The sequence below is a fragment of the Cervus canadensis genome, chromosome X (genome assembly GCF_019320065.1).
Source record: "Cervus canadensis isolate Bull #8, Minnesota chromosome X, ASM1932006v1, whole genome shotgun sequence".
Classification (NCBI taxonomy): domain Eukaryota; kingdom Metazoa; phylum Chordata; class Mammalia; order Artiodactyla; family Cervidae; genus Cervus; species Cervus canadensis.
The window spans coordinates 138,346,509-138,368,503 of NC_057419.1; the positions used below are offsets into that span (position 1 = coordinate 138,346,509).

Genomic DNA, 21,995 nt, shown 5'->3' on the forward strand with positions numbered 1-21,995 from the left:
AGATCACCTGGAGAAGGAAATGGCAACCCACTCCAGTGTTCTTGCCTGGAGAGAGACTCTCAAGGCCAAAACTTTATGCAGGTTACAAGTCGTCCAAGCAGGAAAGGATTGCTAAGACCTTCAAGAGACTACATTTTACTTGCTGATTCCCATTTGAACATCAGTCACTCGCACTATCCCCCTCCCCATAGGCAGTAGCCCCAACTTGTGAAACCATGGCAGCAATAAACTGGAACTGGACAGGAAGTTAGAAATGCTAGACTTTGAAAGAGTAGTGATAAGGCTGCTCATCTGGTGAGCCATTTTACCAGCAGTGTTTGGGGACAGGGCCCTTACCCCACATTCACATGGCCCTTCATATTTAGAAGCCTTCTAAGTGTCCAGGGGGTCTGGGGGTAAGGTGGAAAAAGAACTCTGGCCTTCTGATATGTTTTCTTCCTACTTGACCAAGTTCTTTTTTTTTTTTTCATTTATTTTTATTAGTTGGAGGCTAATTACTTTACAATATGGTAGTGGTTTTTGCCATACATTGACATGAATCAGCCATGGATTTACGTGTGTTACCCATCCTGATTCCCCCTCCCGCCTCCCTCCCCATCCCATCCCTCTGGGTCTTCCCAGTGCACCAGGCCCAAGCACTTGTCTCATGCATCCAGCCTGGGCTGGTGATCTGTTTCACCCTTGATAGTATACTTGTTTCAATGCTATTCTCTCAGAACATCCCACCCTCGCCTTCTCCCACAGAGTCCCAAAGTCTGTTCTGTATATCTGTGTCTCTTTTTCTGTTTTGCATATAGGGTTACCATTACCATCTTTTTAAATTCCATATATATGCATTAGTATACTGTATTGGTCTTTATCTTTCTGGCTTACTTCATTCTGTATAATGGGCTCCAGTTTCATCCATCTCAATAGAACTGATTCAAATGAATTCTTTTTAATGGCTGAGTAATATTCCATTGTGTAAGGAAGCTATGGTACATATACACAATGGAATATTACTCAGCCAAGTTCATTTAAAATGGGCGCTAGAGCCGTGTTTCTCAGGGAGCCCGTCCCCTGCCATGCGCACTGGTAGAGTCCCTCTCACTTCTTGTTATTACTCTCTGTCTGAGGACTCAACTCCGTGGACCAAGCCCCTTATTGCAGCAGCCTACTATTGGAGAGAAATCACCCAACGAGATGACAGATGCATCTGGATTATCTCTTAACTGTGCTCAGGCCCCACTGCCCCAAGAGGTCCAAGGAGTGTCTGAGAAACTCCCTCTTCTCAACTGCTGAGTTAGTAATTGTCTACACTTGGCCATTCCTCAGTTTCCATGTTTACTTTAGTTCTTCTGCAACTCTGTCAACAAACGCCATGGTGTTATTAGTTTTAGTAAACAACAGGATGTCAGAACTGTTAGCCAGAATTCGTTACTTTGCTGTTAGAGCTCTATTCTAGGACATACGGGCCAGTGTTCCTCTTATTTTTTAAGATGTATGAGCTTTGGCAGGAAGCCTTTCCCGGGCAGGTCCAACGTGCTCTGCTCCATCTATAGGCCTTTAAGGCTGCTCACTGCCAAGGCTCCACCCACCAAGACCTGGGCTCTTCTGACTTTGCTTGATGGCACAAACACATCAGGCTTCCCAGGTAGTGGTAGTGGTAAAGAACCTGCCTGCCAATGCAGGAGAAGTAAGAGATGAGGATTCAACCCCTGGGGATTCCATCCCTGGGTCAGGAAGGTCCCCTGGAGGAGGGCATGGCAACCCATTCTCTTGCATAGAGAGTGACATGGACAGGGAGCCTGGTGGGCTACAGTCCATGGGGTCGCACAGAGTCAGACACGACTGAAGCGGCTTATCACTGAAGCGACTTAGCATGCACAAAGACATCTGTCAAAAGAAAAAAATCAATGTGAATACTTTGAATTTTCCTTTTCTTGTGCTTTACCCTTACACTCTTACAGTGCCCTTTAAAAGCAGTCCATACTTGGTAAGGCAGCTTCGGGACTTAACATTCATGTGGAGAAGGGAGAGGGGATGGTATTTCAGGCTGGCACTAAGAATTTCCAGGCTTTTGACGCAAAGTATGTTGTTCTTCCAACCCCGCCCCCAACACTGCCTGTCTCAAGGAGTAAGAGGTTAAAAGGGTCACTTGGTTGCTGACAGAGAACCAGGAAGTCCAAGCCTTGGGGGAAACATAGCCTTTGTTTACTTAAGCCCCAAACCTAGCAGGCAGTGTAAATTAAACATAAAAATAAAATAAGATACCAAAACACAGGCCGGATGCATACCACAGAGAGCAGTGAATTCCCCTTCTGCTCTCCCTGGGGAGAGGGGGAGTCAGTGAACCTCAAGGGCGCCCTCCTAGCCAGGGAAGCGCTAGCAAGCCATGGGATCGGATGAGGGTGGTAGGGGCAGGGGGAGCAAGGCTTGGCTCAGGGTGGGGATGGGCACATTGGCAGAGATCCTGGCCAGTCTTTATAGTCAGCCCAGCAAGCTCCTGAGGGGGCAGTGAGTCACAGCCCTCCAGCCAACCTCAGAGTGGATCCATGTTTGACCAGGTAGTGACAGCCACAGGGCTGGAGGAGAGCTGGCTTTTGTTGAAGGAAGGTAGGGCTGGTTAATTGACCAGACTGTGCTGTTGGAAAAAAAGCAGCCCCTCCTCATTCTCACCCTCTCTCCAGGTTCTTCTTCTCCCTTGTCGCCCTGATGCCCACCCCTATACCTCCAACCTCCCAGGCCAAGAGTTCCCACCAACAGCTGGGTAGTGTCTCAGAAGCAATCTGTTCCTCATAATGGAGAGGCCAAATTTGCCAAAGGTTGACTTATAAATCAGAGCAGATTGGGGTTATCTTTCTAATAGTGGCTCTCATTCATTTTCTGATCAAGCTTTTAGGAATGAGAGGGAAAGAGGTAGCCAAACAGGAGAGGAAAGGAGATGACTGAACAGAAGTTAGGCTCGGAATGGTTGGATGGCATCCCCAACTCAATGGCCATGAGTTTGAGCAAACTCCAGAGATAGTGAAGGACAAGGAAGCCTGGCCTGCTGCAGTTCATGGGGTCACAGAGTTGGACATGATTGAGTGACTGAACAACAGTGCTCAACCCCATCATGGTGTGTGATACAAAGTGGGTCATGGTGACTGGCATTATGGTGACTCTTCAGGTAGACCCTGTCGTGGCTCTCACCGGTAGCCAGTGATTCCCAAAAGCAGTTCCATGGACTGGAGCCACAAGTGCTGCATCCACATCTCCTGAAAGGACCCTCCCCAATCCACAAACATGCATATTCTCCTCTTCTGGACCCATTTCTTGCCCTCCGCAGCCCACCAGCAAGGTGTACCTGCTGTGTTTACTCATCTTCTGATGCTGATTGGCCACTGACCACTCTGTTGAAAGTAATACAAAAATTGAGTTCATCCCGATTTAAATATTTGTAATTGATAGTGGCAGAATGTGGCACTCTCCCAGGGCTTTTGCTTGGGGAAAAAAAATCCTAATTCCTCAAAGTGTAAAGAATTCCATTAGAACTCTAAGGTATGACTCGGAGGGTGACGTTTGTAGGCACTGCAGTAGTCTGGTCAGGCAAACAGCTTGGACTGAGGGGAAATTTTCCTCAGTGCCATTCAAATCATACTTCTCAGATCGTCAGTCACATATGATGTCTATGCCAGGACTGGCTCTCCCTAGACCAGATCTCATGAGGAGCCTGCAGGAATCATCTCTTAGGCATTCATATGATTGATGGTACACAAATGGTGCTTGTTCTTCTTTCTTTGAATGTGTAATTGACCTCTTTGGAAACTGTGGGCCTGGCAGCACCAGCACTTCCTTGCAGCCGGTGAACAGCGTGTAGTATCAAGCTGGTTCCCCCTATACCGACCTGACTTACACTCCCAAGATGCTGCCACCCATGACCGTTGCACAGTACTCAGTCATTCTTGGATGTCAGAGTAGAGGCTGTGGCTTGTGACATTCTGGCTGGGTCTAGAGTATCCTGCCCTGCCACCTTGCCATGTCCTATTGCTTTACTACCCCTTTGGGGTCACGGGGAAGCTGGCATCAGCTGAGATTGAATGATGCCCTGGGCTTGCCTATCTCTCTGTGAATTGTGCTTAGTCGCTCAGTCATGTCTGACTCTTTGTGACCCCATGGACTGTAGCCTGCCAGGCTCCTCTGTCCATGGGGATTCTCCAGGCAAGAATACTGGAGTGTGTTGCCACGCCCTCCTGCAAGGGATCTTCCCAACCCAGGGATGGAACCCAGGTCTCCTGCATTGCAGTTACATTCTTCACTGTCTGAGCTACCAGGGAAACCCAAGGATACTGGAGTGGGTAGCCTATCGCTTCTCCAGCAGATCTTCCTGACCCAGGAATCAAACCAGGGTCTCCTCCACTGCAGCCGGATTCTTTACCAGATGAGCTACCAGGGAAGCCCCTCTCTGTGAATTAGACTTCGTCAAAGGCTGAAAGGGTGTTTGCATAAATGTGTGTGTGTGTGTGCTTCTGTGCTGCTCTTTCTTCCTGATAAGGTGTGTGTATTCCTTGTCAGCAGTTCTCAAACCCTGGGCAGGGGACCTTCCTTAACCTCTCCTAGCACTCCTTTGAGCTCCCTGGCTCAGTTCCCATGGCTGGGGAGGGTGGGGGCAGGGGGGCTGTCCAGGGAGGAGCTTGCCTTGTTTCTCTCCTTTCTTTCTGTTCTGGGGAGTAGTGTGTAGCCTGCCCCTTCCTGCCATTGCCCCACCTCAGCTGGGCTGCCTTCTTTCCATCCAGGAAACCTGAGGGAGGGGGGAGGTGGTTGGAGAGCCAGAGGCCCACAGAGTCCCACAACAGAGGATCAAGGAGCCACCTCAAGTGAGCCTACTGTGAATAGCTCCACTGTGAGTTAAGCAAGGGCCTCAGGAGTACAATGTGGGAGCCCGGGGAGGCTCATAATGCTTACCCATCCTGGCCTGGGAGCCTCCCTGCGCCTGAAGAGGCCGGCATTATTACCAGCGTTTTGTTCCCCAGGGAACCTGGACCACTTCAGAGGTCACCCATTCTATCATGGGGGCCCGCAATGGAGCCAGGTGCTCCACCTCAGAGCCCCTGGCCTCTTCACAGGCCCCTCGTCTGCTGGCTCAGCGTCCCCAACAAGATCCTCCTGGTTCTCATCTTCTGAGCATTGCCAATCATTGCAAGTCCTTCACATACCACTCAGAGTAACCCCAGCAACTGCCAGAAAAAAATGGCTTGCCTTGGAATTTCAGCTCTTGTGGCCACTCCATAGAGCTGAAGGGCTGGGGAGAGGCCCAGCCAGTGTCGGTTGCCCTGGCCCAGAGAAGCTGGTGGAGGGCTGGTGCAGATGAACAAACATGGAGAGTGGCCGTGTTCTTGCTGCTTCCTCTCCCAACCTCTGGGAAGGCTGTTGAGCACAGGGATTCCCAGAAGGTGGGCCATGATGAGGGGGGTTATTTGCCCACCTGAAGATGCTCACTAGTTGGGAGGGCCATATGAACAAGGATGAGACCACTAGGAGCTGGCCAAAGAAGGGAGACCTAGAGGTTGGCAGACAGAGGTGACCACTGCCGCCCGCCCCCCCCGCGCTAAACATAGATCCTCCCTTCTCAGAAGGAAGACACTGGCAACTGTGAGACCCTTAAGGACCTGTGCTTTGTCCCCTTGGTTTACAAAGGAAGGGAATCAGAGTGAGGGACCCTGGCACTGTCAATCACCATGTCACAGGAGCCTTAGGTCCCATGGAAATTCCAGGTTTTATGACTGCTCTGTTGCATGCTAAGTGGCTTCAGTCATGTTCGACTCATAGCAACCACATGGACTGTAGCCCACCAGGCTCTTCTATCCGTGGGGTTTTCCAGGCAAGAATAGTAGAGTGGGTTGTAATTTTCTTCTCCAGGGGATCTTCCCAACTCAGGGATCAAACTGGAGTCTCTTATGTCTCCTGCATTGGCAGGTGGGTTCTTTACCACCTGAGCCACCAGGGAAGCCCCTAACTGCTGTGTTATCCCTGTCTAGATGGACACGGACCAAATGACAGGGTGGGGAGAAAACAAGCATGCCAAATTCTCGGGAATGGAGTGATGATGGTGGTATGGCCCTCCCAAACCCCAGACTGCCATCCTGAGCACCCTGAAGCCCTAGGCTTTTTCCTGAAGTAAGCATTTCACTGTGATCTAACCAGTAGAGTTCACCACAGGCCTAGGATATTGTAGATGGAAGCACAGTTGTTGACCTTTACTACCAGTTTGTTTATTTATTTTTTTAAATTTCCATAAAATGTGCCTTGTACTTTGAATAGGTGTTAATCTACTTTGATTTGAGTTGAGTTGAACTGAACTGAATTGAATGATAATGGCAACTAGTGTGGGGAGGAGGGAGGAGAAGGGTATTCCATTACTGAGGTGAATTTGACATTCTTTTTTTTCATACTTGTAGATGGGTAATGGGGACAGTGGAAAATGGGAAGAGAACTTAGAAAAATTATGAAGGTAAATTTTCCCAGCTGCAAGGCATAAGGAGAAGGGAGACAAGCATAAATATTGACACAAGGTTCATGAAATTTAAGATCCACTGAGCTAAACTGCATTCCTGGATAATGTTGCCAATACTTCCAGTCTTGCTGAGATGCCAGCACAAACCGCGCCCCCCCACCAAAGTGGGACACCCGAGGTGGGGCAACCAAGGTGATTTGACAAGAGCCCTTTCTGGCTTCTTTGAATGAGGATCAGAAGGGTGGAATGCCTTGTCCAGATGGGGCTTGCTTCTGCCTGTCATCCATAGTGTCACTGGGAGATTGTTTGTGAAGCTCACATGGGACCCTGTCCGGAGGGAGTTGAAAGGCACAATTCATTGCTTCTGCCACCATTCAGTGCCAAGGTTTGGCCCAAATTGGTTGCTAGAGCCACTTTTCCAAGACAGTGTCCCTCTCTGCCACAGTTCCCCTTCGGCTCCCTGCATCCCACCGCTGCCTTCTGCATCTTCGCCTGCATCCTCCTCCCCATTTTTCTGCCCCCCAGGGTCGGGTCCCAGCCATGTGGGGCAGTTCACATGACCCACTGAGGACAAGGCACTTTGTCTGTCACTGTCTTTCCTTCTTGCTCCCCTCCTTCTGGACTTTGGGGATTTTCCATGAGGCCAAAGTAACCATGTAAGTGGCAGCGTCCTTCCTGTCTGTATTCTCCCACCCCTGACGTGGAACCTGAGGGCAAGAGAGAAGAGTGAAGCCAGGACAAATTTTAAATGATGTCATTTCAGCCTCCTTTCTCCCCCAGCCTCTTCAGAAAAAGGGACAAGTAAGTACTTAGGGGTAAACAGAGCTTCAGGTGGAGGGGGAGCGTGGCAGGGGAGTAAGTGGGGAGGGTTGTTTGCAGCCACCCCATCAACTGTGCTGACGCTCCGGTGCTCAACAGCCTTTATGATTTCCTTGTCTGGCTCCTAACTCAGCATTTTCTTGGTGACCAGTCCCATACCTTCCCGTGTCTCCTGACACAAGACCCTGTGTTTTGCTGGCAACAGGGCTGAATCTTGGGGGTGGAACATATCCTGTAGAAAATAAGGAAGACTTGCCTATAAATAGTTTCCTCTGGGCTGCGTGGTACACAATGCTTCGAGTGTGACAAAAAGGGAAGTGAGATGTTCCCCCTCCTTGCCACCCCCAACCTACTGCACCCACCCCAATCTGGTCCCCACACCTCAGCAGCGTGCTCAGATCCTGCCCACGGGTTCTGTGGCCCAGACGGGCCACTCTCCGTCTTCCTGGGCTGTGGGAACCCAAAATAGGAAGGGGCTCCAGCCCTAGAGAGTCTGGCTTTTGAGGTAAAAGAGACTGGTGATAATGTTGAGACACTTCTTCCAGTTCCGAGGGAACAAGTGTCTCAACATCCAGCCTCAGGTGACCTCCAGGGCCACCTGAGCTGGTGGGATTTGAGGAGTTGACCCACCCTCCTCTTGCTGCCCTCCATCTAGAAGGTCACCCTGGGAGGGGGAGGGTCAGCTGTGTCTGTTTAACCACAGGAACCCACAGCTGTAGGGCTAGGATCAGAGCCGGCAAAGGAGCTGGCTCATCAGCTGGGTGCTGGGACTGGGGGGGTTTTCAGTCCAGTCTGTCATGTAACTCACAGCATGGGAGAAAGGGAGTCAGGAAACACACATGTTGGGGCGGCTGTGCTGTTGAATCCTTAGGCCACTGTTTCCTGCCTGGGGCCCATGTCCACAGGGCACAAAGATGCTGACAGCCTCATGGATCAACACTTTACTCAGAAAAATCTGTTCAGATCACAGATACCCTATACAGCGCACACTTCCACTCACTGCAAGGTCTGGTGCAACTATTCTGGACAGAGGAATTTTCTGGTGTGCCCAGGATTCAGCAGAAAGCCTTCTGGGTTCCTCCAATTTCTCCCTCTCCCCCTACTACCTGCCGCATCTCCCTTATGCCTGCTGTTTGAAAATCTTCCTATAGGGACAGTTTTTTATTTAGGTTGGTGGCCTTAGTTTAGCAAATCCTGGGGTCCAGGGATCCAGCCACGATTTGCAAACTGAGAACCATGAGGCCTCAGGGGGAGTGCTTCTCACTACCGGTTGGTAAACTAGAGGTGAACAGGGGAGAGAGATCCGCTGAGTGTGGGCTGAACCTGGGACATTCTTTCCGAGTTTTTTTAAACTACATCCCTGATATGAGTTTGTTTTCTTGCTCTTGGTTTCATTCTTCTAAAAGCTGAGCACAGCAGGAATGAGGGGAAAGAGTTAATTAAGGGCATCAGTTAGTGGGGCCCTGGGGACTTTTGATTTGACTGGATTATTATTCCAAGACTCCCTACCTCATGTGGGGTGCTGTGTAGTCCATCCTGGGAGCCACCTGGTGGGACTCATAGTTTCAGTTTTCTAGACAGAGAGGGCTTTCTTTGAGGACTGCATAGCTGCCTTTTGAAATAATGCAGGTGAGCAAATCCCTCTTATAAAGCTCATTTAGACACTTTGGATATTCTTCTGGTCCCATATGCTATTGGTGTCCTAGACATACTTCGTCTGCCCCCACCTTTTCTTCCTCCCTCACTACTTTCCTGGCACCTTCAACACATCCACCAACTGCCTTGATTCACTCATTCAGTAAACTTACTCCCTGCCCCACTAGTAAGTGTAGTAAGAACAAACTTGGTCTCTAGGTCAGGAAGACCTAGGCTGGAGTCCCAGCTCTATAATTTATTCACTGCGCCACCACCTTGGGCAAGGTAACCTCTCAGACCCTCTGTTTCTTCATCTATAAAAATGACAGTAACAGCGCCTACACTGCCCGGTTTGTAACTCAGCCAACACAGCGTCTGGCCCATAGCCGAAGCTCAGTGTATGGTAGCTGTTATTGTCAGCAGGTCTCAAACTGAGCTTATTTCTAATTGAAGTATAATTAATGTACAGTTACAGTACACGACTTAGTGACTGAGCAACAACAACAATGTACAGTTCAAACACAGCCTTACTAGCAAACTTCACCTCTTTGCTTTCCCCTCCCCGAACTACCTGGAATTTTATGCCTCTCTCTCCATATAAGGGAGTTCCCATTAAAGGAGCCGGTTTTTCTCCTCTCCTATGCCCTGTTTTCCTGGTGGTGTTTTTTTCCTCCTGACCCAGCTTATTTATCTCTCTTTTTTCTTTTCATCATCTCCCTTGGAATCTTGAGGTGGGTAGCAATAGTGAGTTTAAGAAAGATTTACAAGCAAATGAAAGGTCAGCTCAGACCCTTTCTGGACCAGGAAGGCTCTATGTGACACAGAGGGCAGATTAAGATATCAGGGAATTCCAATATCGATTAAGCTCCAGATTTAAGAAGGTTTTTTTTTTTTTTGCTCAGTTAATGTTCCTGATGATCTATAAATACAGTTTGCACTTTGTCCCATTTACTACACGCAGCTTAGTGTGAACACCTTGTTCAGAGAGTTTGTGACCTGAGGATAACCTGATATCTGAGATTGGGATTGTCTGCCAGCCAAACTGGGGTGAAGAAAATCACCATCCGGGGCTAGTGCAGTAGGTTTGCTTGGGTAGACCTGTTTGTCAGTCATTTGCAAATAGAATGATCTTTGTCCATGTATTACCACTGGTGGGGTCCAATGGAGGGCTTCCCAGGTGGTACTAGTGGTAAAGAACCCACATTGTAGGAGACATAAGAGATGCAGGTTTGATCCATGGGTCGGGAAGATCCTCTGGAGAAGGAAATGGCAACTCACTCCAGTATTCTTTCCTGGAAAATTCCATGGACAGAGGAGCGTGGCAGGCTACAGCCCACGGGGTTGCAAAGAGTGGGACATGACTGAAGCAACTTAGCACGCACACAGAATCCATTGGGAGCTTCACATCATGCTAAAAAATGTTGGCTGTTTGGTGGCATAACTGCATTGGCAGCCTAGAGAAAATTAAGGCCTTCAGACTAGGCTTAACTAGGGCCTTGGCCAGGGTGTCCGTGCCAGGCACCTGGTTAGGTGAAATATCCTGAAGCAAATAATAAAGCTTGCTGATAAGAAGCCCCCAGTACTTTTCCAATAGCATGATTGCACTAAGATATTTATTTGGACCATAGCCTGAATCACAAACTGATTCATGGGTACTGGCCCTAACTTCATCCAAACTATTGTATATGTGGTGGAACCTGATGTTCTCCTTATGGTCCTGAGTTGGTGTAAATAATACTCTCAGTTGCGTCACCTATCCTTGTTTCTCTAGATGGCTCCATCTGGCTGCAGTTCTCCTTCTGTCCACTAGGTGGCCTCACTTAGGAAAGAGCAGGATAAAAGGACTTCAAGCCTCTGATGGTTTGGTTGGTTGTTTTTTAAGATTGAGGCTAGAAAGAATGAAAATATATTTTGATGGAAACGTGTAATTTTTAGTAGCAACAATCACCTCATCCTCCTTGTGACTTGGAATCTGTTTGTGAAGTACCCTGTAACCCTGTATATGACTGGACCCCATCATAGGGCAGATATTTTCCTGGGATGGTTTATATATGGTTGATTCATAATTTTGTTGTCATTCGCTGTTTCTAGGAAAGTAACAAAATCTTGTCTTTAAAAACAAGGACATGAGGGACTTCCCTGGTGGTCCAGTGGTTAAGACTCTGTGCTTTCAGTGCAGGGGAAGTGCGTTCAATCCCTGATCAGAGAACTCTTAAGATCCCATCTGTTGCATGGCATTACCAAAAAATTTAAAAAGTATTTTCTGGCATCTTGTGGTCACTGCAGTGCCCACTCCCCTACTGGCTCCTCCCCATCCCCTCTGTCACCTGCCTGGCCCCCAGCTGCTCCCTTGTGCATGTTCCCCAATTCATCTGTTCCTAAACACTTACAGTGTCCTCCATACAAACACACTGGCACATACAGATTGGCTAGTCTGTGCATGCCACAGATCTGTGCATGTGTCAGTACATGGACAGGTACATCTGAGGATAAGGTGAGTGGATAGGTACTGGGGATAGGGGCAAGCCAGTGGGCAAGCTGGCTGGGTGAGGGGACCTGCAGGCGACAAAGTCTGTGTGCAGGAGAGAGGCCAAGAAGGCAGGTGGCAGGAAGGAGTGAAGGTACTGGTGGTGAGGGTGGGTATCCAGGTCGGCAGCCTGTGATCGCATGGCAAAGACAGGTGAGTGTGCTGGCTGACATCTGAGGAAGAGCTTTTAAAACCAGCGCCGCCCTCTACCAAAGCTTCCTAGCTCCTATAATGGCATTTGTACTTCTCATTTCTCTAAGAAAGCTCCAGATTGGTTTTTACCAATCTCCAGAGCCCTCTTTGGAGATGCCAGTTGGCACAAGAAAGTGCTGAACTGTTTACAGTCCCAGCCTAAGGTTCAGGGAGGGGATGTGGTTTAACTGGGCCACAAAGCCTGGTACAGGACTCATTTGCATGGCCCCTGACGCCATGTGACGCAGCCGGCTCCTCCTATATAAAGAAGAAGGAGCCGAAATATCTCCGAGTCTGGGTTGGACCGGCGGCCGTGGAGTTTGTGACACACTAGGTGACACCCCTCGAGTCACTTCCTTTCAACTCTGGAACGCCCGCCCGGCTGTGGGTCCTCTTGGCAGCCTTCGCCCCCCTTCTAGCCCCAGGGCCCAACGCGCAGAGCCCAGCCCCTCGCAGCGCGCCAGCCACCGGCGGCCGCCCAGCCTGCCCAGCCCAGTCCAGCCCGCAGCCCGGCCAGAGCTCCCCGGCAGCCCGAGTCATGAACACCGAAATGTATCAGACCCCCATGGAGGTGGCGGTCTATCAGCTGCACAATTTCAACATCTCCTTCTTCTCTTCCCTGCTTGGAGGGGATGTGGTTTCCGTTAAGCTGGATAACAGGTAACGGCTGGCCACAGCTCCCGAGCCCGGGGGGCCGGCGGCGGGGGCTGGGCTGCAAGCGGGATCTCCGAGCGAACCGTGTGCCGGCGGCCCCCGTTCCCCGCGGTGCAGCATCCTGGGAAGGGGCGGAGGTAGGGGACGCGGGGAGGGGGGGGGGGTCACCGCCGCGCTGGGATCCGCCGTCGGAGCGTCCCTGCGGCCGCTGCGCCGTAAGAACGAGCTGCCACAGCCGGAGGCAGAGGCGGCAGGGCTGGGCGGGAGGCTGGGCGCGCGCCGTGCGCCGTTGGGGAGCAGGCCAGAAGCTTCTGAGCCGAGGAGGAATTCCTAGCTAGCTGCAGATCTCGGTAGGTTTGCCTTGGACCTTGTGGGTCGGCGCCGTAATGGGCCGGCAGCAGGCGACTTGCTGGGCCGCGCGTTCCCATTGTTTGCACGTCGCCGAGCAGGCCACGCTGGCCCGTGCACCCCCGGACCTGCGCGCAGCTCCCCGCGGAGCTCCAGACAGCAGTGGCCGGTAGCCGGCCTGGGTGGGGAGGTGCAGCTTCCTGCAGGGGCCAGAGAGGGACCTGGGGGCAATTGCCTGAAACTCCCAGCCAGGGCTGCGGTAGAGAGGAAGAGCTGGGGCAGAGGGAGGACCTTGCGGCCACCACTACCAGGTACTTAAGACTGTAACCAAGTGGGTAACGTGGTCGCTTTCCTTTTTGTCTTGACAGTGCCTCCGGAGCCAGTGTGGTGGCCATAGACAACAAGATTGAGCAGGCCATGGTGAGTGGCATCACTGCGTCATTGTCGTCCCCAGACCTGGCTTCTGCTTATGTAACTCAGGGTAGTGGTGAGGGGGTGGGTGCAAAAGCCAAGAGCCTGGAGAAGCTGACAGCCTGTCTCCTCTCCCCTTAGAGGCCTTAAGTAGAGTCCCATAGGAATGGCACCTTTTAGGGCATTTCCAGTCCACACTTGCTGGGCCCTCTCTTTTCCTCCTCCTCCTCCTTTCCCAATCCCAGGGCTTTGCAGCCGTGTCTGGCTCCCTCCTGGGCCCATGGCAGGGCAGGGAGCTCAGACACCTGCATTTGTCTACATCCCACACTTGGCAGGGGCCAGAGCTCATTGGATGTAAACGCACTGCAGTGCCTCTGCAGAGCCTGGGCTGGGGTCAGGAGTTGGGAGGAGACAGGAGGCAAAGCACCCGCCCCCCAATCCCTTCTCTCTTTGCTTACCAGGTAGAGGTCATACTCACCAAGCAGCCAGTGGCTGCAGGGCTTTGGGGCATCAAGCAGTTAGCAACCACTTCATTGTGCCCTGGAGCCTAAGGACACTGTTCTCTGCCTGCAGTGCAGTCATCCGAATTCAGAGAGGATGCGGCCATGCTGGTAGCTTCCCCCAGGGCCAGTGTCCTGTCTGGCCAGGCTGCAGAGCAGCTGCAGCTCAGTTTGCTGGCTTATGAGGAGTGGGAGAGGCTCCAAAATAGCCCATTTTCTTCTCTTGGTGAAGATGTGTCAAGCAGACTGACAGTAGGGGGTGCATTGCAGGTGTTCCCTGGGATCAGGGCCAGCAGCAGGACCTTATGTGGAAATGGAGATAGAGCGAATCACCACCAGTCACACCCAAGAGGCTCCCAAGAGGCCAGCTTTGAAAGTTATTAGAAACTTATGGGGGGAGAAGCCTATGTAGTTCAAAGCTGGGCTCCCAACTCAGGCGTGGCCCCGATCCCACGGCTCTTCTGAGCGTGGCTTTAGGTGCTTGGGAGAATGGGGCAGGAGGAGCAGGGCCACACAGGGCCAGCATGCTGAGGAAAGTATGGTGGTCAGTGATGTGAGAGACAGCAGGCACCCCGATGGCCAGGGCGCAGTGCTGCAGAGGGGCCGCCATGGCTAACGGATGCCTCTGTCATCATCTCCTCCGGGACAGGATCTAGTGAAGAATCATCTGATGTATGCTGTGAGAGAGGAGGTGGAGATCCTGAAGGAGCAGATCCGGGAGCTGGTGGAGAAGAACTCCCAGCTGGAGCGGGAGAATACTCTCTTGAAGACCCTGGCGAGCCCAGAGCAGCTGGAGAAGTTCCAGTCCCGTCTGAGCCCCGAGGAGCCAGCTCCCGAAACCCCAGAAACCCCCGAGGCCCCCGGTGGTTCTGCGGTGTAAGTGGCTCTGTCCTCAGGGTGGGCAGAGCCACTAAACTTGTTCTACCTAGTTCTTTCCAGTTTGTTTTTTGGCTCCCCAAGCGTCATCTCACGTGGAGAACTTTACACCTAGCATAGCTGGTGCCAAGAGATGTCCCAAGGACATGGCCACCTGGGTCCACTCCAGTGACAGACCCCTGACAAAGAGTAGGTCTCTAGAGGCTGAGTTGCATGGGGCCTCATCACCCCAAGCCAGTGAGCCTCTAATGCTGCTGCGCCCTGTGGGCTCTCAGGGCCTGAGCAATTTAGCTGCAACTGGCAAAGGAGAAAGGTAGTTTGAGACGGGGCGCCCGTTTGCTCCAGAAAGTCTAAGGGGTCTGTTTTTTTCATTTCCATGGACATCTTCAACAGCTTCAACCTGACAACAACTGTCCTATGAAGAAACCAATTGTGGTTTAAGCAGAGGCAACCTCTCTCTCCTCCATTGCCTCACCAGGACAGGGCCACAGTTGGGAGAGATTGAGCCAAGTCAGCCTTCTGTTGGTGAATATGATGTAATGCATGGCTTTGTGCACAGCCCAGTGTGCGATTATGGCTTTGGGATGACCGCTTACAAAGTTCTGTTTGGTTAGTATTGGCATAGTTTTTTCTATATAGCCATACATGCATATATATACCCATAGGGCTAGATCTGTATCTTAGTGTAGTGATGTATACATATACACATACACCTATGTGTTGAAGGGCCTAACCAGCTTTGGAAGTATTGAGTGATCCCTTATCTCTTAAGGCTAATTCTTAGATTTGTTCATTTACTAAGTGGATCCAGTTTGTCCTTTAGGTTAAGTAAAACTGAAGAGTAAAGGCAGGGAGGGGGGCCAGCCTCTAAATGCCTTGCTGCTGCAACCTTTGCCCCATATGTCCCCTGAATACATGTGAGGTCCCCTTCTGAATGCCAAACCCACCATTCACTGGTGCTGACTACATAGAATGGGGTTGAGAGATCAGCTGGGACTTTGTCATCTGAAAACTTTGTTTTGTTTTTAACGGTTGTAGAAAACTTTCAAGTGCAGAGAATGATTAGCTTGCCGGTGTCCTCTCGGACAAGGGAATGACTCTGACCTGATGATGCCTGGGTGATGTGCTCAGGGAGCTTGTCTCTAGGGAGTTCTGTGGCAGTGAACACTTCCCACTTTCTAACACCTTATCCTGATGTTATGTCTCCAGGATTTGGATTTTGGTTTTTCAAATGTAGCTTGAAATTTCAATAAACTTTGCTCTTTTTTTTTTTCTAAAAATAAACCTGGTGTCTGCCTGAGCTTAAAACAGAGTGGGTGGTAGAGGCCCTAATGGTGGTTGGGGGCATTGTTTTTCTGACTCATCTGTTCATGGGCACCACCCGAGTGACAGGCCTGTGCTACAGCCATGATCTTGCGTAACTGTCACAACACCCCCATTGTATGGGTGAGGAAGCTGAGACTCAGCCCGCTGAAGTGACTTGCCAAAAGTCACACAGCTAATATGGCAAATTGGGACCCAACCTTCCATCCATCCCGCTCTCCCACTCCTGCTTTCATATGGCAGCTTGGGAGTGAGTGGTGAGGTGACTATTAATGTACAACTTCAGCTTGAGGGGTGATTTGGAAGGAAAGGTATCCCAAGAAAGGCCCCAAAAGAAAATGGCAGGGGGTCCACGTGAGGGAGCAAGAAGAGGGGACCCAAATAAACACAAATGGGCCTCTCCCCTTCTGAAACATCATCCAGATTACTTAGTACATTTACCTTAATACCACCCGCAGGAGACCACTGACACTGAAAAAGGAGCTAAGAGGGCCTCAGTGAGAAAAGGACACAGAGTATATACGATGGCCCAAACCCCATCCCACTCCCCCAGGGGGAGATGCTCTCAAGCTCTGCTGCTCCACTTGTTACTGCTGAGATTTTGCTCACAAAACCCAGCAGCCCCTTGGGCATGGCCAAGTCTAAGTATCCCAACTCCACTTCCGTCCTCTGTCTCTCCTTGAAGGCATCCTTACTTACCCATCACCCTTTCTTGGGCCCCATGTCTCTGGCATCTGGGGTCCAGCCATTTCTCTGATTCTGGGCATTCACTGTCTCCTCCACTGTGTCCTTACCTGGAGCCACCATGGGCCCTAAGCTGTGGTCTAAGCCCCCCAGTTTCCCAAGGGAGGGAATCACTCCTGTGTGAGTGATTCCATTCCATCTCAGCTTCCTGTAGCATATGTACCTACCTCACTTGAAATTTAAAGGAACTCCTTGACTTTCCTGAGCCATAAACCTCAAGGGCCAAGAGGTCTTGGCTCCCTTTCTTGCACCTATCACTGCCCAAATATATTTCAAATGGCAGGCTTCTTTCACTGTAAAGGGCACACATGGAGGCCTGTTCATTTCGAATCACTAAACCTCTTCTTCACAGCCTTACTCTACTTGCTGGTCTCTCAAATCCCAACTTCCCTTCCTGCTCCTCACCTCTCAACTCATGATGCCAAGTTCATTGTTTACACCTGCCCATTTGATCCATTTCCTGGCTGTGCAGACTTAACAGTTGGTGGAATGGACACAAACTTTGTATCAGGCAGCTACTCCCCCAGTTCCCCTCACCCCTCCACCCAACCCTGCTCTCCCCAGTTCCCACTTACTCCCATCCCCTCCCCCTCTCACGAACTGAGGGACTTTTCCACTCTTAGGCTCATCTGCAGACTTCCCATACCCTGATTTCCAGCCAAATAAGAACCAACAGATGAAAAAAGGAAACTCAGAAGATGGCCCAGCAAACATACAGCCCGCTCTGGTCATCCAGCCCTTCCCTACGAGAAAGGGGAAAAACATACCCACAGTCACACAGTGGGAAAGAGAGAACAAGCACGTTGCCCAGGCAACCATGACTAAACAGAGACAAACACTGCACCTTCTGAGGCCACAGCAGTTGCTAGACTAGATAAGAGGAACTTTGTGGCTGTTTGTTACTCACATAAGAGGCGCAGCTCTTGTTGTTTTTGTTCCACAGAAAACCAGCAGGGGTGGGGAAAGGCAAAAGAACACATGACTCCTGGAAAGACCTTCACAGCTTGGGGCTTCCGGGCCTAGCTGGTCAGGCTGGACCCAGTACAAGGAAAAGAACCACAAGTACCGAAGCTGTATGTTCCCCTGCCTGGACATGCCCCCTCCCCCAGGACCCTCCTACCACTATCTCATTTGATCCTCATGCAGCCTGCCACCCTCCACCCCCGCCCCCCGCCACATCCATGTTTTCTGCCCTTACAAAAACAGACACTTGTGGTTCACCTCCATTTCACAGATAAGAAAACTGAGAACCAGAGAGTTCGGTGCTACTCCCATGGCTCCCAATGATCCCACGGGGCCTTTATGACATAAAGGGCCCCTTTTAAATGTCAAAACTCTTCCCCAATCATCCGAACTCAAAAGCAGTTGAACTCTTACAGTCATACTTCACTTTATTGCACTTTGCAGATACTCCTTTTTTAAAAAAAAAAAAAAATTAGATGTTTCTGGCCACCCTGCATCAAACAAATCTATCAGTGCCATTTTTCCAACAGTGTTTGCTCACTTTGTGTCCTTGTATCACATTTTGGTAATTCTCACGATGTTTTCAACTTTTTCGCTATTGCTATATTTTTATGGTGATCTGTGATCTTTGATGTTACTATGACTTGCTGGAGGCTCAGATGATGCTTAGCATTTTTCAGTGATAAAGTATTTTTTAATTATGGTATGTACATTGTTTTTTAAGCCCTAATGCTACTGCACACTTAATAGACTACAGTATACTGAAAACATACATTTGATATGCACTGGGAAACCAAAAAATTCACATGACTTGCTTTATTATGATATTCACTTTATGGCCATAATCTGGAACTGAACACTCGGTGTCTGGATATTATTCACTGATACAGAGAAAGAGAACACATAATGACAAGCAGTGATTGTGAATTCAGTGGGGCTTTTAAAGGAACTTACTGTATTTGCCACACAAGCATAGAGGTGGATTTGAAAAGTAGAACAGAAATGTGGGTGGTAGATTATTTACAGACTAAGACTGCAGGAGTGCAAGGCACAGGGCTCTCAGACTGGGAACCACTACAGAAGAAAGTGCTTCTGGTGAGGCTCCAAAGAAAGAACCCACAGAGCGAGATGAGGAGGCAGGGCCACTGGGACCTGAGGAATAGGAAGAAGGAGTCTAGAAAGACCATAGGAAATAAACTGCACATTCTCTTTAGGGTATTTTGAAGTATCCTAACATCATCCTACTTACCCTGGAAAAATCTTGATTTCAAATCTCACCTCCTCTCCTCCTAGTTGGCTAGAAATTAATGGATGCTTTATAGGCAGCCCAGTTCCTCAGGTTGTCTCATGCAGAGCTGCTTATTGGAACCTAAATACTTAGCAATTAACCACCTCTGCCAGATCTGGCAAGGTCTGAAAGAGAACTCAACCAGTTAGCTATTCCAAACAGAAGTGGTTTCCGGGGAAGAGCTTGCTGGAAGGGGCCATAATAACAATGATTAGGTAATAACAGCTAACACTTAACATGGCACTTACTTCATGTCAGACAATATTCTAGGTCCCTTTGACACCTAGTGCTTCTTTTCATTGTCTCTGCAAACCTATGAGGATGTACCATTAAGATCTCCATTTTACAGATGAGAAAATGAGAACACTAAGGCACAGAGAGGTGAAGGAACTTGTGCGAAGTGAATGGCCAAGCCGCGACAGGGGGAGGGGAGATGGATGTGCTGAGAAACAGACTGGAGAGTCTCAACAGTTTTCATAATTCCACCTAAGTCACAAGAGGTGTTCTGGGCATGGGGCCGGGGGTGGGTAGGAAGAAGATCACCCCCAATTAGCAAAAGGGCTAACATAACATTAAAAGTGACCAATGAAGCTGAAGCTGGCTGGCTGGAGTGACTAGGAAAGGACGGGAGAGGAAGAATGGGGGGGAGAGGAAGAATGGGAGGCTGAGTTGGCTGGTTCCCAGCTGGTTGACTTAAGCTAGGATCTCATAGGTCTGGGGGAACCATGGTAAACTTCTGAGCAGGGAAGTGATGTGATGCCAAAGATATTTGTGGAAGATGGGTCCTGGCAGCTGGGGAGGCTGAAGCAGAGAAAAGCTAGCTGAAGGCAGGCCAGCTGTTGCAGTAATCCAGGTGTGAGGTGATGAAGGCCAGCCGGGGCAGGAAGGGGTCATGGAAAGGAGACAAAGGGACAAAGCCAAAAGGAGGTAAAGGGCAGTATTTCTCTAAGTGTGGTCTGTGGTCCACTCGCATCAGGTTTGTTGGTAAGTAGATTTAAAATGCAGATTCCAGGGGACTTCCCCTGGTGGTCCAGTGGTTAAGAATCCACATTGCAATACAGGGGACATGGGATCAATCCCTGGTTGGGGAAGTTAAGATCCCACAGGCCACTGGGCAACTAAGTCTGTGCGTGGCAACTATTGAGCCCACACGCCACAACTAGAGATCCTGCCTGATGGAACGAAAATCCTGAGTGCTGCAACTAAGACCCAATGCAGCTACATAAATACATATTTTAAAAGGCAGATTCCAGGTCCTATCCCTAGACTAAAGAGGGAAGCAGGTGGGCCTTGGGAACTCTTCTAACAAGCTCCCTTGGTCATGCTGCAGGATGCGAAAGTTTGAGGAACCTCCGCTAAGTGAAAAATCAGCATGACCTGGTAACACAGTGAGTTGGGATGAGAAAGCAAAGTAGCCACAGGCCAAGAATGACTTGAAAGTTTTGTGTTTTCTCTTCTTTTTAACTGTGATAAAATATATATAACATAAAAGGGACCACTGCAACCATTTTTAAATGTGCAGTCCAGTGGCATTAAGTACATTCACACTGTTGTGCAACCATCGTCACCATTCATCTCTAGAACTGTCTCCTCCTCCAAACTGAAACTCTGGACCCATTAGACACCAAGTCCCCATTCCCGCCTCCCTACCCCCTCAGCCTGATCTGAAAGTTTTGTGTCTGGGAGACTGGGGGACCCTGGAAGCCCCAAAGGCAACAGATTCTCAGAGGAAAGATAAATTCCAATTTTAATCTCCAACGGAGCTAACCATAGTTACATAGGGAAATATCCCAGAACCAGCTATGGAAAGAACTGTCAGCTTCAAGGCTAGAGCACCAGATGTGGGTGTGTCTGCGTGTCACAGGAGCTAGAGTGATGTGAGGGGACATGTGCTCCAGGAAGTGGGTGCCAAGGAGGCCCAGCAGAAAGCCTAGAGCTGTACTTTGGAGGCTGCCCACAGTGAGGCTGGGTGAGGCAGGATGGAGGGCCGGTTGGGAAGTGTCAGAGAAAGACAAGACAGGCCCCCAGGGAACACTGAGGTTTGTGATCTCCTCCCCGTCTTTATCTTTTTGTCTATTCTTTTTGACATTTCCTCTTCAAAGTCCTTAGCACAAGCCCCACCAGCTTATAAAATTAAACAAGTCCCTGAAGTTCATTTTGGGGTAGAAGGAGGCAGCTGAGATATTCAGAGAAGAGGAGTCAGGAGTCTGGGCTGTCGTCCTATCTTCAGCCAATAAGCTATAGGACCTTGGGCAAGTCATTAGCAGTGTTGCCAGACCTGAGCTTCCCATTCTGCTAAACAAAGCAGTTACCCAGAATCAATTCTCAGCCAGATACCTAGTAAGTACCCTGGCCAGGAAGAACCCTCTCAGTGTGACAGTGAGATTTATACAGCTACCTCCTTGCTCTGGGCCTATTTCCTTTCTAGCTCCCAGATTCTATTCATCCGCATATTGAGCTCTTAACAAGTTGCTGAAGAAACAGACACTTCTTAAAATTTATGTTCATTAAACTTTTTATTTTATATTGGAATGTAGCTGATTGGTAATGTTGTGATAATTTCAGGTGGGCAGCAAAGGGACTCAGCCATACATATACATGTGCGCATTTTCCCCTAAACTCCCCTCCCATCCAGGCTGCCACATGACATTGAACAGAGTTCCCTGTGCTATATATACAGTAGGTCATTGTTTGTTATCCATGTTAAATATAGCAATATGTACATGTCCATGTCAAACTCCCTAACTATCCCTTCCCCCCACCTTCCCTTTCCCCTCTGGTAACTATAAGTTCTCTAAATCTGTGAGTCTGTTTCTGTTTTGTAAATGAGTTTATATCATTTCTTTTTAGATTTCACATATAAAAGATATCATATATTTGTCTTTCTCTGTCCGACTTACTTCACTCAGTATGACAATCTCTAGGTCCAGCCATGTTGCAGAAACAATCACTTTTAAAGGCCAATACATCGCTCCCTGACATTCCATGTGAATTTATAGAAGGAATCATTGACCATCCTTATTTCCCAGGCCTTCTCTTTGCATGAATCACTTCTGGTTACTTATATTGTGACAACACACTTATGAGTTCTTGGTCACCAAATTCATGTGGCAGGAAGGAGGGCAGGTTGCACCGACGATGTCTCTGGTCGTCAGAGGGGATAGGCTCACCTTCAAAACTCTTGTGACTTAAAAAAATAAAAAAATTAAAAAAAAAAAAAAACCTCTTGTGACCAATACC

At 49.5% G+C, this 21,995-nt stretch overlaps 1 protein-coding gene across 9 annotated transcripts in view; it reads left to right on the top strand.

Moving 5' to 3' along the window:
• The window catches only part of TSC22D3 (TSC22 domain family member 3), a 64,649-nt gene extending 48,928 nt beyond the window's left edge, over positions 1–15,721 (top strand). For 6 of the 9 annotated variants that reach the window (XM_043458130.1, XM_043458131.1, XM_043458129.1 and 3 more), the window contains 2 exons: positions 13,019–13,070; positions 14,211–15,721. In XM_043458130.1, the coding sequence (XP_043314065.1) occupies positions 13,019–13,070; positions 14,211–14,441 (283 nt within the window). In that variant the 3' untranslated portion in view covers positions 14,442–15,721. Of the gene's footprint in view, positions 1–11,920; positions 12,309–12,415; positions 12,440–12,471; positions 12,653–13,018; positions 13,071–14,210 lie in introns of those variants that run through there. The other 3 variants (XM_043458135.1, XM_043458138.1, XM_043458137.1) reach the window with 3 other exon arrangements.
• The last annotated feature ends 6,274 nt before the right edge of the window (positions 15,722–21,995 follow it).